Genomic DNA, 12,547 nt, shown 5'->3' on the forward strand with positions numbered 1-12,547 from the left:
ACTTCGGCATGTGGCATTTGGATTTAAAATGACATGAAATAAGGAAAAAAGCAGAACAGGTCTCCTTTAACATCTCAGAAAAAAGAGAAATCTTTAAGGCACAGAGTCGAATACGATTACAACATGTCGAACTTTCAGTTGTTAAGCATAAAATACTGTCGCACGCTGAGGAGGAAACGCTGTAAACGGTCACTTAAAGGCACTTTTCGTAGAAATCCTCAGCAACATTCAATGAAAAGGAGTCAGAGAGGCGCTCTGTGCATGAACATCAGCGACTTCAAAAAGACGTTTGACGTGTTGATGACGTTCTCGCGGTTACCAGGAGTGTTTAGTGTTTCATGTTGGCATCTGATTTAAGAGAAATGGTTTTCTCTTCCATCTATGAGCTGCTTTTTTAACTCATCTTTCCTGTTTTATCAGACGATCACTGCGAGTCGGTGCAAACCGAGCGTACAGGAAACGTTTTTAGTTCTTATGCTTCGATCAGCTGAAACTTTCCAACGCATCCAAAAAACGATTCCTTTGGTCACGATCAAACAAACGTGGTCATTACAAACCATTCAGCTCCCCTCAGTACCCGAAGCCTGAATTAATCCCTAATCAGTCATTCAAGTATAACATTTTGTTTTATGTTGTTCCTTCATATCCTGTATCTTTGTGTTTTTTTATATAATATTTTATTCTAAAAGAACTTTGATGATTTTTCAAGTTAAAATAAACTAAATATTCAGTCATCAGTTTTGAAATCACCAATATTAAACTTATTTTCTTTATTAAATTTATATACTACAAAAAAATTGACTTAATAAAATACAAAAAATAAAAATTTGTCAGATTTAATGACAAATGATTTTATTTTGAAATGACAAAGACCGCTTTATTTAAAAAATAAAGGTTTTTCTTTACAAAAAAAAAAAAAATTGTGTTAGTGTTTATTTAGTATTTAATATTTTTGATTTAGTGTCATAATGTTCCCTTTAGATTTTTTTTTAAATAGGTTTTTCTATATTTTTCTTTCCTGGAGGAAATGTTTTTGGGTTTGTTTGTTTTTTGCCTTTACTTTTGAAATGAATTCATTTGGATTCAGTCCATCAACTCAGTTTTATTCTTAGGCTCCTGACATCTTTAAAAGGCTGAATAAAAAATATGGATGAGTGTCACAGCGTAACAACCCACAGGTGTGTTGTTCATTATCGGCTGTTGGAGTGTGCTTGTTGTGTTAAAGGCAAATAATCACCTAATGGTGCACACTGGAGTGTTTTCTTTATGAGAAGCAGCTGAAAACTATGAGAGGAATATTTGTGACTACAGTACTTTAGCTTTAGTGCAGCAGATGCAGGAGGAGTGCTGTGGTTCTGAGTGAAAGTGGGGGTACTCGGAAATGTGTGGATCTCAGCAGGCAGGTGGTGGCAGGGGTCCATCTCAGGATCCTTTCTCTTTACCTGGACACCTACAGAACAGATAGAAGAGGAGGAGGAGGAGGTGGTTAGATAAAGACATCACCCTGGCTGCTACAACACACGCTGAATGTTTCAAATCTTCTTTTCATTACATCACAGGGGCACTGCAGTATTTAAGCTTTACTCAATGAGGACTCGTGTTTGACCTTGTTTTCTGTTGAATGCTCACATTAAATCCCTGGATGCCTGGATGCTCAATCATCCAGGTAAGTAAATCTCCAAAAGTTGATTCTGTTCATCTGGACGTAGCTCACAGACGCTACGTCCAGATGAACAGAATCAACTTTTGGAGATTCATATGAAATATGGTCAAAGTTTCTAGTAATTACATAAAAGTATATAAAAGAAATCTCTATGAGCCAAGAACTCGGGCTTCAAACTGTCGAACATCAACATGATCAACACGACCCGCTCAAGTTCAAACTGAGCATCAGAGTGAAGAAGAAAGGGGAAGTACGTGACTCTGTGCCAGACCAGCTGATCTGAGTATTTCTAAGAATCTGATGATCTGCTGGATTTTCCCGCACAAACATCCCCCAGTCTGCCCGAGCACTGCTGCTGACCATCTCCATCCCTTTACGGCCACAGTGCTCCATCTTTAGATGGCTGCTTCCAGCGGGATCGCACACCATGTCAGAAAGATCAGACCATCTCAAAGTTGTTTCAACTACAAATGAGTTAGTTTTCTTTACATGTAACTTAGTCTCTGGGTCAGTGTACGTAAAACTAATTACAGGTAAAATAAGTTACAGTTACACAACAGTACTGTTACAGGTGGCTTTAACCATAAGCGTTTAAAAAACCGTCACTTATCTGCCTACAGTCGGTGTTTTTAGCGCTACCGGAAAAAATCATTTTACTGAAGGACGAACAAAATTCTTTAGCCTGTTAAAGTTTCGTGGATCTAACTAAACCTGAGGACCGATTCCCCCACATGTCCACATAAAGACAGTGATCACTTCTGAGAACTTTTATAACGTTATATTATGTATAAAAAATAAACAGTTTTTCAAAAAAATGTAAGCTGTAAAAACCCTCAAAATATCCAAAAGTAATAAATTAGACAGAAAAAAGATTTAAAATGTTCTTTTCGCAATTTTACCAGGTTTTCATAAATTAAAAAAACAACTCAAAACTTATCACAAATATTTCTATATTAATATTTATGTTTAAATACAGTGTTGTTGGTTTAAACCAGCCTCTCATATTTTCCCTGCGCTCTGTTCTCTCTCTCTGACAGAGCTGGGTTACTTTATACAGAGGAGGATTTCCAGAAGACCGAACACTAATCGTTCTCCTAACTGGAGTATCGGGAGCACTGTTGGGAGAAAACTGGGAGAAAGAAGACTAAAGTCTCCATATTTGGAATAAAAGGCTGGAATATCACACCCTACCTGCCGACTCCCACAGAGGGTCAAAGACTTGTGAAGTCCAGACTTTTTTCCTCCATGATTGTATCTTCTAATTTCCCAGATTTTTCCCGAAGTTTTCCGAATACTGTCAGAAATCGTCTCTCTCGAACCTGAGAGCAGACACTGTGTGTCGTTCACTATCACTGATCTTTAAATTAAGACAAACCGCACAGTTTTTAGTCCATGTCTTCATTTATATAAAACTTTTACCAAAGGAAGTATTTACAAATTCAGAGGCATTGATACAAATCAACAATCAAGTGCAAACAGATCAGAGATGAAACCAGCTCACACAGATTTCACACAAACTCAAACCAACAGGAAGAGGAAACTAAACCCGATCCTGCAGGCAGATCTCCACCGAGGACAAACCAACCTCGGGAAACAACCGCAGCAGGATCTGATACGAGGATGTGGTTTAAAACCGCCAGCAGGAGGCGCTGCAGAGCGTCAGCGGAGAGAAAACCTGGAAACTGACTGAAGTTCAAGTATCTGCGTTTCAGCCTGTGCTGAAAAAAATCAAATGAATATGGATTTTCATGTAATTAAATAAAGTGATATCAGCCTGTGTCAATATCATTTTCTATATAAAATTTATTTTATATAATTTGCAATATTTTAGTTTTTAATGTAGATAAAAAATAAGGTAAAATAAACGTAAAGAGGAACAAACGACAAGTTATTTTTCTGTGAATCTGTAAGATGTGACAGGATTATTTTACAGAGCAGAAGTAGATGTTTATCACTGTTTCTACCTCGAGTGAATAAAGAAGAATCAATGTTGTCTTGTTATTCTAAAAAGGTGGAAAAAGCCACTGCAAGAGAGAAAATTGGGATTCAAGTTTATATTTTCACAAGAAAACATTGAAAAAAAAAAAAGATGTAAAGTTTATGATGTGATGTTTAATGAAAAATAAACATCCCATCATAATTCCTCTGATATAAATCAGCTGATATCTACATAAAGACATTTTAATGTCAGTTTGAGATTAAAATGATCATCTACAACGATCAATTCATAACATTTAATAAGTGCAGAAATGATCCTTTATTAGCCGCACAGAACTCAAAGGACTCGTTTTCACTAGAAATTTATGTCATTAAGAAGAGCTTAGAACAAAAAGCTTCTTCTGGCTGAAATTTGAAGCTTCCTGCTGGGTTTCCTCTTCCTTTCGTTCACCACCACCCCAACGATTCCCACATTAAATAAAAACAGCTTATATATTATTATGTATGATAGATATTAATTTCAGACTTCCAGAGAGAAAGTGTCAGCTGGAGGTTTTTTGTTTGCTTGTTTTACAAAAAACTGAAAATAAACATAACATTTTTTTGTCCCTTCACAGTTTGATTTTGATAATCTCACACTGGAAACAGAAAAAGAGCCTTCAATCATCATGAGAAGAAATCGGAAAAATAATTAAAGTTCATTTTTATGCTTTGGGAGATGTGGCTTCGTGTTTGTGTCTCCGCGTTTCTCCGTCCTCAGGTCAGTTTCTCGTGAAATGATCGAGCTCCTAATATTCACAGACTTTGAGCTACATTTATCCCACTTTAGGTTTAATTGAGGGGTTTTTTCTGACACAATAAAAACATCAGAGGTTCAGTTAGTGAACTTGTATTTGAGAGTTTGTCATCTTTACACATCAGTGGTTTATGTTTAACTGTATGTGAGGAGAACAGTAACTACTTTAGTGTAAACTGGCAACATTTTCAAGAAAAATATTCTACTGGAGAAAAAAAACCTTTTTAAGTAAGAAGCTTTTACAGATCTGCTGCGAGGAACGCACAACAAATCCAAGACGTTAATGTGTGGCACTTTAACACCACACACACGAAGCCAGATTAATGTGCAGAGTGCAGCTTCCCCTCAGGCAGGTTAGCATCCACAGGCCTGCCACACGTCTTATTTGGTTATACGTGTTTACTCTGACACAGCCGAGCGTGACAGAACCACGCATGCTAGCATCCGTCTCTCTTTCCCCTTTGTATCCACTTCCTGCTGCACAGAGAAAGCAATGGGGCGCTGCTGCAGCCCAAACTGGTGGTGGGTGGTGTTAACATGACTCCGCTGCCGACTCATGAGAGCAGCAACTTTCAATCATCTCCATCCATAACCACATCCCACTGCATACATGTATAGTGTGTTGTTGAGCCTGAAACAGTTATAGTGAATAGCGCTTCATATAAGCATCAGTAACAGTTCTTGCAGTTTGTCACGAGCTGCAGTTACAAGAGCCTGAAGTGCAGACCATCTCAGTTCACACGGAAACTTATGCGAAGCTGCTTAATCAACAAGATTTTAGTAGAATTTATTAGTAGATTTATATTTGCAATAATAACCTGTAAACTGCTTTAAATGAAATGTAGTTCAGTAAATGCTGTGCCTGTATAAAGACTTTAAAGATGAAGCAGCTAGCTTTCCTTCCAGCTCCTTCTTAATTTAGAGCTTTTTCTTTTCTCCACACAGATGTTTTGATGGCTAATGTAATTGGCTGATAACGGAGAGTGTTAACGGACCAATCAGTCCAATCGGGGGCTCAAACAGGCCAGCGTGAAGAGACGGGGTTACGTCAAGTGCTGGCAGGATTTAAATGAACAACAACAGAGGCAAACTGCTACACGGCGACGGTGGTGGATGTGAGGAAAAACAAAGCTTGCTGTAATCACAGAATCTTAACCTGCTGCAGAGATCAGGAGACCAAAACGACTCAACCTCTCCTCCCAAAGCTGAACGACGTAAACACCGAGAAGCAGCTCAGACACACACACAAAGATAAAAATCCACAACCGCCTCGACATGATCGAGACAAACAGGAGCAGAAAAAACATTCAGGACGCCACCGCAGGACGCCTACTTCAACAAGACGCCTGCGGCAGGACATTTTGGCAAAAACAAACAAACATCACGTTATGATCGTAGTTTAAAGGTGCTCCAATCAACGAGCACATTCCCCGCCAACACGGGAGCTGCAGATAAAGCAAAGCCTCCCGGACAGTCCCGTAACTGTACACCGCAAACTTTACACCAACACAGTCGTATGGCTTCTGTACAGATGAGGAGAAAAGGCACCAACACAAACAGTCCCTCAGCGGAGGCGCACCCGGAGGAGCAACGATTTACCCCGGAGGTTTTCACTGTGCAGCCGAGAAAAGTAAAGGGCGGTAATTTGTGCAATTTGGGAATTAAAGACAAAAAAGGAAGCAGGTTTTAACAAAAGCAGAGAGTTATTTAGGGTTTTAGTCTTCATTACTATGATTTCTCCACATATTTAGCTTTTTTAGTCAACACACGATTACAAATGAGCCAAAAGCTCATTACAGCCCAGATAAATGACTTTAGTTCATTTCTGATTATTGCAGAAAAATAAAATAAGACTAAATAACTTTCAACTTTCAAAACGTTGAATTTTTAATGTACCTTTTGATTGAATTTAATTAAATGTTGTAGTTTTGTCTTCCTTGCATTTCATAATGACACTTTTATCACTTTATCTTTCTCAATTTTAACTTTCCGATTCTGCTTCCATTTCTGTGACTTTTATTTACAAATGCTGCGTTTTTATTTTAAATTGTTGTGATTTTCACTGAACTTCCTTTAGGTTAAAAATGTGTATTGAATTTTAAAAGTTCTTACATCACTTCAAGCTACTTTGTACATTTTGTATACAAACATGTAAATTACTTATTCAAAGTTACACTTCGGGCTCCCATAGAAATTGTCCCTTTTTCCTGTTTTAAGGTGGAATTTAAACAGGACACTTTAAATGTACGGGGGCTGCACAGTGAAAACTTTCCATCAGACTACGGTTGCCGTTGTCCTCCACCAGCAACAACAATAATCAACATATGATCGATATTCAGCGTAAGGCGATTCTCTTTTCATTTACTAAAGAGTTTTAAGGCAGAGCTGGCGAGACGCCGCGGAGGAGAAAACAGACTGAGGGTGGTGAGGGTTTCTGACACTCTGCGGCTCCTTCCTCATCCTCCTCCTCCTCTTCCTCTTGCTGCCGTTGTGCTTTGAGCAGTTAGGTTGTGATGTGGACAGCAGAGGGAGGAGACACGCCTCCCTGAGCTCTGAGGAGGAGAGAGGAGAGATTAGTGATTAGGAGGAAAAAGCAGGATAGAAGAGAGGGAGAGAGGGGTAAAAACCCAAACCTTCCTCACCCTCTCATCCTCCAAAAAGGAGGACGATACAGGAGGGAGCAGCTCTCCTCTGCATCACAATGCATGTGGTTTAGTTTTTAGGTCTGAGGAGGCCATCTTCTCCTCCTTTACATTACTGGAGGAGGAGAAAGGAAGCAAGGAGGTCTGTGTTTTTTGTTCAGGGGTGCAGAGAAAGGAGAAGGAAGGGGGAGAAGAAAGCGCAGTATCCTATAGTCCAGATGAGGCGAGGAGGTTAGGAGGTGAAGGAAAGAAGGAGGCCAGGGGGGAAGGCTGAGCTCAGGAGGAGGTGTGGAAAAGGCGAGCAGGACGTCAGGAGGAGGATGACTCGGGAGGCCATCAGAGGGGTGAGGAAGCAGGTGAGTGAGCAGCAGATGAACCTCTTTCTTTCTGATAGATGCCCAGTTTGACCTTTGACCCCGCCAAGAGCACACAGGAAGTGAGATGCCCGAAAGAGAGAGCAGAGAGAAACAGGAATCACTTCACCAGCACTGACTTTGGCAGAAACGCCTCCATCTCTGCGTCTATGTCCGTCTTCTCGGACGTGGAAGATGAGGAGGAGGAGGAGCTTGCGGACGCCGAGCCGGCAGGCGCTTTGGGGAGGCTGTACATGTAGACTGCACCGATGACAAGCCCCGCCCCTGCAGTGAAGAGTACGTCCACATGGAAGCCGAACAGGTAGATGGACGTCACCGTGGAGACGATGATGGAGAAGGAGGTGGCGAAGCCCTTGAGGATGTTGTCGGCGTACTTCACCACCAGGGCCACCAGCAGCCCACCGAACGCCTGGTTGAAGATGACGCACCATACCATGCTGGTGTACCCAAACAGGAAGCCACGCTCGGCAACGGCGGCGCCATCATTCCACCACAGTCCCAGCAGGCCGAGCACCATGCCGAAGATTCCCAGCTGCACATTCCTCACCCACACGGAGGCGGAGCTGCCCTTCAGGATCTTCTCAAAGTATACGCCGGCAAATCCCGACGACAAGCAGCTGATCACCACGGCAACCAAGCCCACGGTGTAGTTCTGAGTGGAGGTGTCCTTCACCGACGCCTCTTTGTTGCCCTCCTGCTGCACCTGCAGAGAGATGATCAACGCGTCAGCGTTCGAGCCGGGCTTCATGTTTACGGGGAACATCGTCCCTGAAAGGTTCCCACACGATTACGACTGAAGAGCTTAACTACGCCCATCCCTGTTTATTCACCTCCCACCGCATTTTTCTGCCCCCTCTGCCACCTCACCTACGCCACAAACGCAGCAGCTCATTTCAGCATTAAAAGTTGGAGCCACAGAAACCACAGAGACGCTTACTCTTAAACCTCTCTGTGAACTGTGGCTACACAAAGCAGCCGCCTGATTTGTTAACTTAAATTTCAGGGCTTCTGGGGAACGGCAGGTGGCGGTAGCTCACCTGCACGATGGCGACGCCGGCAAACAGCAGCAGCAGAGAAATCCACTGAACTCTGGACAGAGACTTCCTGAGCATGAGCACGCTGAACAGAGCCGTGGTGAGGATCTTCAGCTGGTAGGTCACCTGAGGGACGGAAAGGAAGTCACCATTTAACTGTGTTTAATCGAATGTACACAGATCTGAAGCATTTATTAAATCTCAGTGTCTGTAAGTCTGTGCATTAAAAGTTTTACAAGTTATTAAAGAACTTGGCAGCTCAAGATAATAACGTGTAAAGAAAATTGCTCCTAAAATATCTGAAAAATGCCAAAAATATGAACAGTATAAAATAAAATTAGTATTAGAAGTTTCATTCCTGTTGAAATATTGATTATGTCCTACTAGAATCAAATGACAGAACAGATCCAGAACACCGTTATTGGTTTGATTAAACCTTTCAGTTTATAAAAAGATGCCAAATGTTTCGGTCAATCGACAAACCCGTTAATCACCCGGCTGTTTCGATAAGAACAGACATGCAGAGACGAGGCGGGTTCGAGCGCCTTCTCTGTGAACGCGGTCTGACCTGGAAGGTGGCGGCCGGCAGGTTGGAGATGGCCACGTACTGCAGGTTGTTCTGCAGAGTGTAGATGAGAGAAGGAACGGCGAGCTTCAGAGTGTCTTTGTACTGAACCACGATGACGTCGATCAGGAAGTACACCGTCTCCTTCACGTTTACTGCAGAGAGAAAGGGGCGGAGCTAAAGGCTGGTTTTGTGCCTGCTGATCTTTGATCGTAGCCTCCAAAGCAGCTCAGGTCTATGATCACAGCAATAAAAAGTAAGCCATGCTCGAGTAAGTAGCCCAAAATTGAGGGATGGGGTGCTGCCCCCTAGTGTTAGGAGGCTGCTTTGCATCTTATACCCAAACTGGGGTTAAACATAATGAAATGTAAATAATTGCCCTTGTTAGTTTTTAAATAGAAATACTAGTTTTTTGGAGTATTTATTTAGCATGAATAATTAGAACAGGAGGAAGCTGCTGCTTTGTTGGTCAGGGCTGTTTTAACTCCACCCAAATCAAATCACTATTTGAATTTAAAGCCGTCCCTCACTGCTACAAGCAAAGAATATTCCTGTAATTAACCAAGTAACTCATTTTCATATCATCTCCTAAAATAAATTAATTCTTTTGTCTATCAAACACTGCAAAGAGAAGCTCGGCATGTACAGTTCAGGAATAAAATGTCTTAAGTTCCTTAAGATGATTAATCAATTATATCTTTTTAAGTATTTTTGATCAGTTAATCAATTGATGCAGTTTTTTCAAACAAGAACAGCTACAAAAGCCTGCGAGGCTACAACTAACTCTTCTAACTCCACAGCCAAGAAAGCAGCTCAGTAGGATTTACTCACGTCTCTTCTGCAGTAGGATGATGACCAGACACGTCAGGACCTTCAGGACCTCCGCCATCACCACGGCCGACGTGGTGAAGAAGCGGTCGCCTGGCAACGTGCGGACGTACCGGATGCTGAGGATGAGCGATGCATTCTGGACCACGAGGACAGCCAGGCTGATGTACTTCAACCGTCTGTTAACTACAGGACAAGAGCTCACCATAAGGCTCACCACAGTTTTCATACGAGGAAGAGATTTTACAAAAGAGCAGCAAAGTCTAGGTGCTCCGCTTTAGGATGACGTGACTGCATCAGGGGTATTTTGTGGGCCACAAAGAAACCAAACAGAACTTGAGTGGACCGAACAAATGAAATGAACTAATAAACCATTAAATAAAATAAGCGTGGTATATCACCATGGCAACATATGCTGCAGGCCTAACACGATGCATGTTTAGCATCCACAGGCCATGATGCGGCTGACTGATTGGCTTACCATTAATGGAAAATTAAACCTCAGTGCAAAGTTTTTAATCCATCAGTAATACACTCACTTGATTCTCAGGAGCAGCTTTCTTATCTTTTACTTCCATCTGAAAGCAACTTTAACACTGTACTGTAGGGGTGTCAAACATGCAGCATGGGGGCCAAAACCGGCCCATCAAATGGTCCAATGCGGTCCGTTAGATGGCCATGGGAAACAGCCGAGGAGGAAGGCAGCATCACCTTCACCTTGTTGAGGGACACTGAAGGAAAGTGGTGGTGTTGGTGGTGCAGGACTCGACAGTGTGAGCTTTCACTCATGTCTGCACGCCCAGCAGGCTTCGTTACCAAGAGCACAGGTTTTTTTTTGTTTATTAAGCACATGTTGCTAATACCCCTGTTTACATTCATACCTGACTTAATTCTTCATGGCATAGACTCAACAAGAGCATCACACAGCTGTTTGCTTTTCTGTGTATGCAGTAATGAATATGTCAGCTTCATGCAGACCGGTAAAACCACAGGGGCCCAGTGGGAACATACGTCTGTTGTGGAAGTATGGAACAGTAGACCAGTTTTTCCTCCTTGGAACTTCTTCTGGTGGCTGTTTGCATGCTGTGTCTATTTCTTGTCCTAATGTATGTGAAGCCACTCAGGTGTGCCAAAGGTGTGACGTTTGTCAACATTTTTAAACAATTCGGAGCCGTTTATCAGCTAGAACGGGTTCTCTGCTATTCCAAGGGTGTGTCTGGAAGTTTCTACCTGAGTGCACCTGGCTCTGAGGTCTCCGTGGCTGGCCCGGCCTGCGAGGCCATGCACGCACACACACGCGCGCACACGCACTCACTAAGGGGGAGGGGGGTGAGCACAATGGAGTGTGTGTTCTCTGCAGAGGTGTGCTGTGTGTGTGTGTGTAAACCACAAACTCCGCTGGACTCAAAGTCCACGTCACCAGCCGTCGCTCACTAACACACCTTCACACTGCACCTTGATCATGGCAGTGTGTTAGCGTTAGCAGCCAGGCAAGAGCCCATTAACAGACACGGACTAGTTAGCTGCTGAGTTAGCCGCTACCTGCTGAGGCTGCTGTTTTTCACTCGTTTAAAATCACCTAAAGTTTTATTTAATAAACACCTGACTATCGCCATTAGCTAGCTAGCACACAGTTTAATCTTTCTGGTTAACTAGTTTCAAGTCGTCGTTAAGTCTGTTTACTCTGGTTGGCTTAGCAGGTAGTTAGCTTGCTTCCACCACTCTGCTAAAACAGACCGAGAAACTTTATTATATTTAATTTATGTTAAGTTCAATTTCATTGTTTTAAACTCTCCATCCCTCCGAGTCTTATTCACCCACTGACCCAGGCTCGGAGCCGTGAGGGCCGTGTGAAGTTATCCCAGCTCTCGGCTCTCCCTCCGAGGACTGCTCACCTTCACTCTGACCGCGGGTCGCTGTCTTCTCCTCTCCCGTCTTGCTGAGGTCCCCCACGGCCATGCTGCGCTCCCTGTGCTGCCCTGCGAACCGAGCCCTTACACCGCTGCCTGCTCGGCTAACACTCCGTTAGCCCACCAGCTAGCCCCGCTCTCAGTTTAGACCCCACCGGAGCTCCCGTTCCGCGACGTACTGCGCGGCCTAAAGCGCCGGGGCCGTCCGACAAATACTGGGCTGGAGGAGAGAGGAGGCTGCGGAGGAACAACCGGAGGACCCACCGGGATCATCAGGAGGAGAAAAATACTTCGTGTAATATGTGAGGTGTCCAGGAACTGAAGAGACTACAGCTGCAGAGACAGGAGCGGCGAGCAGGAGGTCTCACGCTGTGGGAGAAAACGGGGCGCAGGAAGGGAGGACCACAAACTGCCCGACACCAGGAGCTCCAGAGAAACTGTCAGAGTGAGACATCCTTCTCTCCTCCTCTACCAACAGACGAACAATCCTCCAGGTTTAGCAGGGAGCATTCCTATTGGCTGCTGGTGGGACCTCGCCTGTCAGATGGTTTGAGTGTTCAGCGCCACCTCCTGGTCAAACATGGAGGAGACGTTTATCCAATGAACGAACACACATACGGGTAAAGATTACCTTTATGAACTGCAGTCTGCTGTTTTGGATTTTAATTTACTGTATGATTTTTAAAATAAAAACTAAAATGACTTTATTTATTTAATAAGAAACCTGATCAATCAAAAAACAGTTAAACTGTTAGATTCGATTCGATTCGATTCGGGTGGGTTCCTCCTGGAAATTC

At 43.0% G+C, this 12,547-nt stretch overlaps 1 protein-coding gene across 3 annotated transcripts; it reads right to left on the bottom strand.

The window, feature by feature from the left end:
• Positions 1-928: 928 nt before the first annotated feature.
• Positions 929-12,363, bottom strand: slc35a2 (solute carrier family 35 member 2). 3 transcript variants are annotated; one of them, XM_026154364.1, is made up of 6 exons: positions 11,736-12,363; positions 9,844-10,026; positions 9,016-9,167; positions 8,451-8,573; positions 7,533-8,116; positions 929-1,450 (listed from the first exon to the last, which is right to left on the bottom strand). In XM_026154364.1, the coding sequence occupies exons 1-6, from the start codon at positions 11,797-11,799 to the stop codon at positions 1,423-1,425; spliced, it is 1,134 nt and encodes a 377-aa protein (XP_026010149.1). In that variant the 5' UTR covers positions 11,800-12,363; the 3' UTR covers positions 929-1,422. The 3 variants fall into 3 exon arrangements, 2 of the variants coding, with proteins under 2 accessions (XP_026010149.1, XP_026010148.1); XM_026154363.1 differs by lacking the exon at positions 929-1,450 and adding an exon at positions 5,602-6,949; XR_003270834.1 differs by lacking the exon at positions 929-1,450 and adding an exon at positions 6,909-6,949 and having other exon boundaries at positions 7,040-8,116.
• Between the last annotated feature and the right edge of the window lie 184 nt (positions 12,364-12,547).

Source organism: Astatotilapia calliptera, chromosome 20, assembly GCF_900246225.1.
Source record: "Astatotilapia calliptera chromosome 20, fAstCal1.2, whole genome shotgun sequence".
In the NCBI taxonomy this organism is placed as follows: Eukaryota; Metazoa; Chordata; class Actinopteri; order Cichliformes; family Cichlidae; genus Astatotilapia; species Astatotilapia calliptera.

Bases quoted from the DNA above. Each gene is read 5' to 3' on its own strand.
- slc35a2 (XM_026154363.1), bottom strand. From the start codon at position 11,799: ATGGCCGTGGGGGACCTCAGCAAGACGGGAGAGGAGAAGACAGCGACC. The intron at 10,027-11,735 runs GTGAGCAGTCCT...CTTGTCCTGTAG, and splicing joins GACCCGCGGTCAGAGTGAAG to TTAACAGACGGTTGAAGTAC. The intron at 8,574-9,015 runs GTCAGACCGCGT...TCCGTCCCTCAG, and splicing joins TGCCGGCCGCCACCTTCCAG to GTGACCTACCAGCTGAAGAT.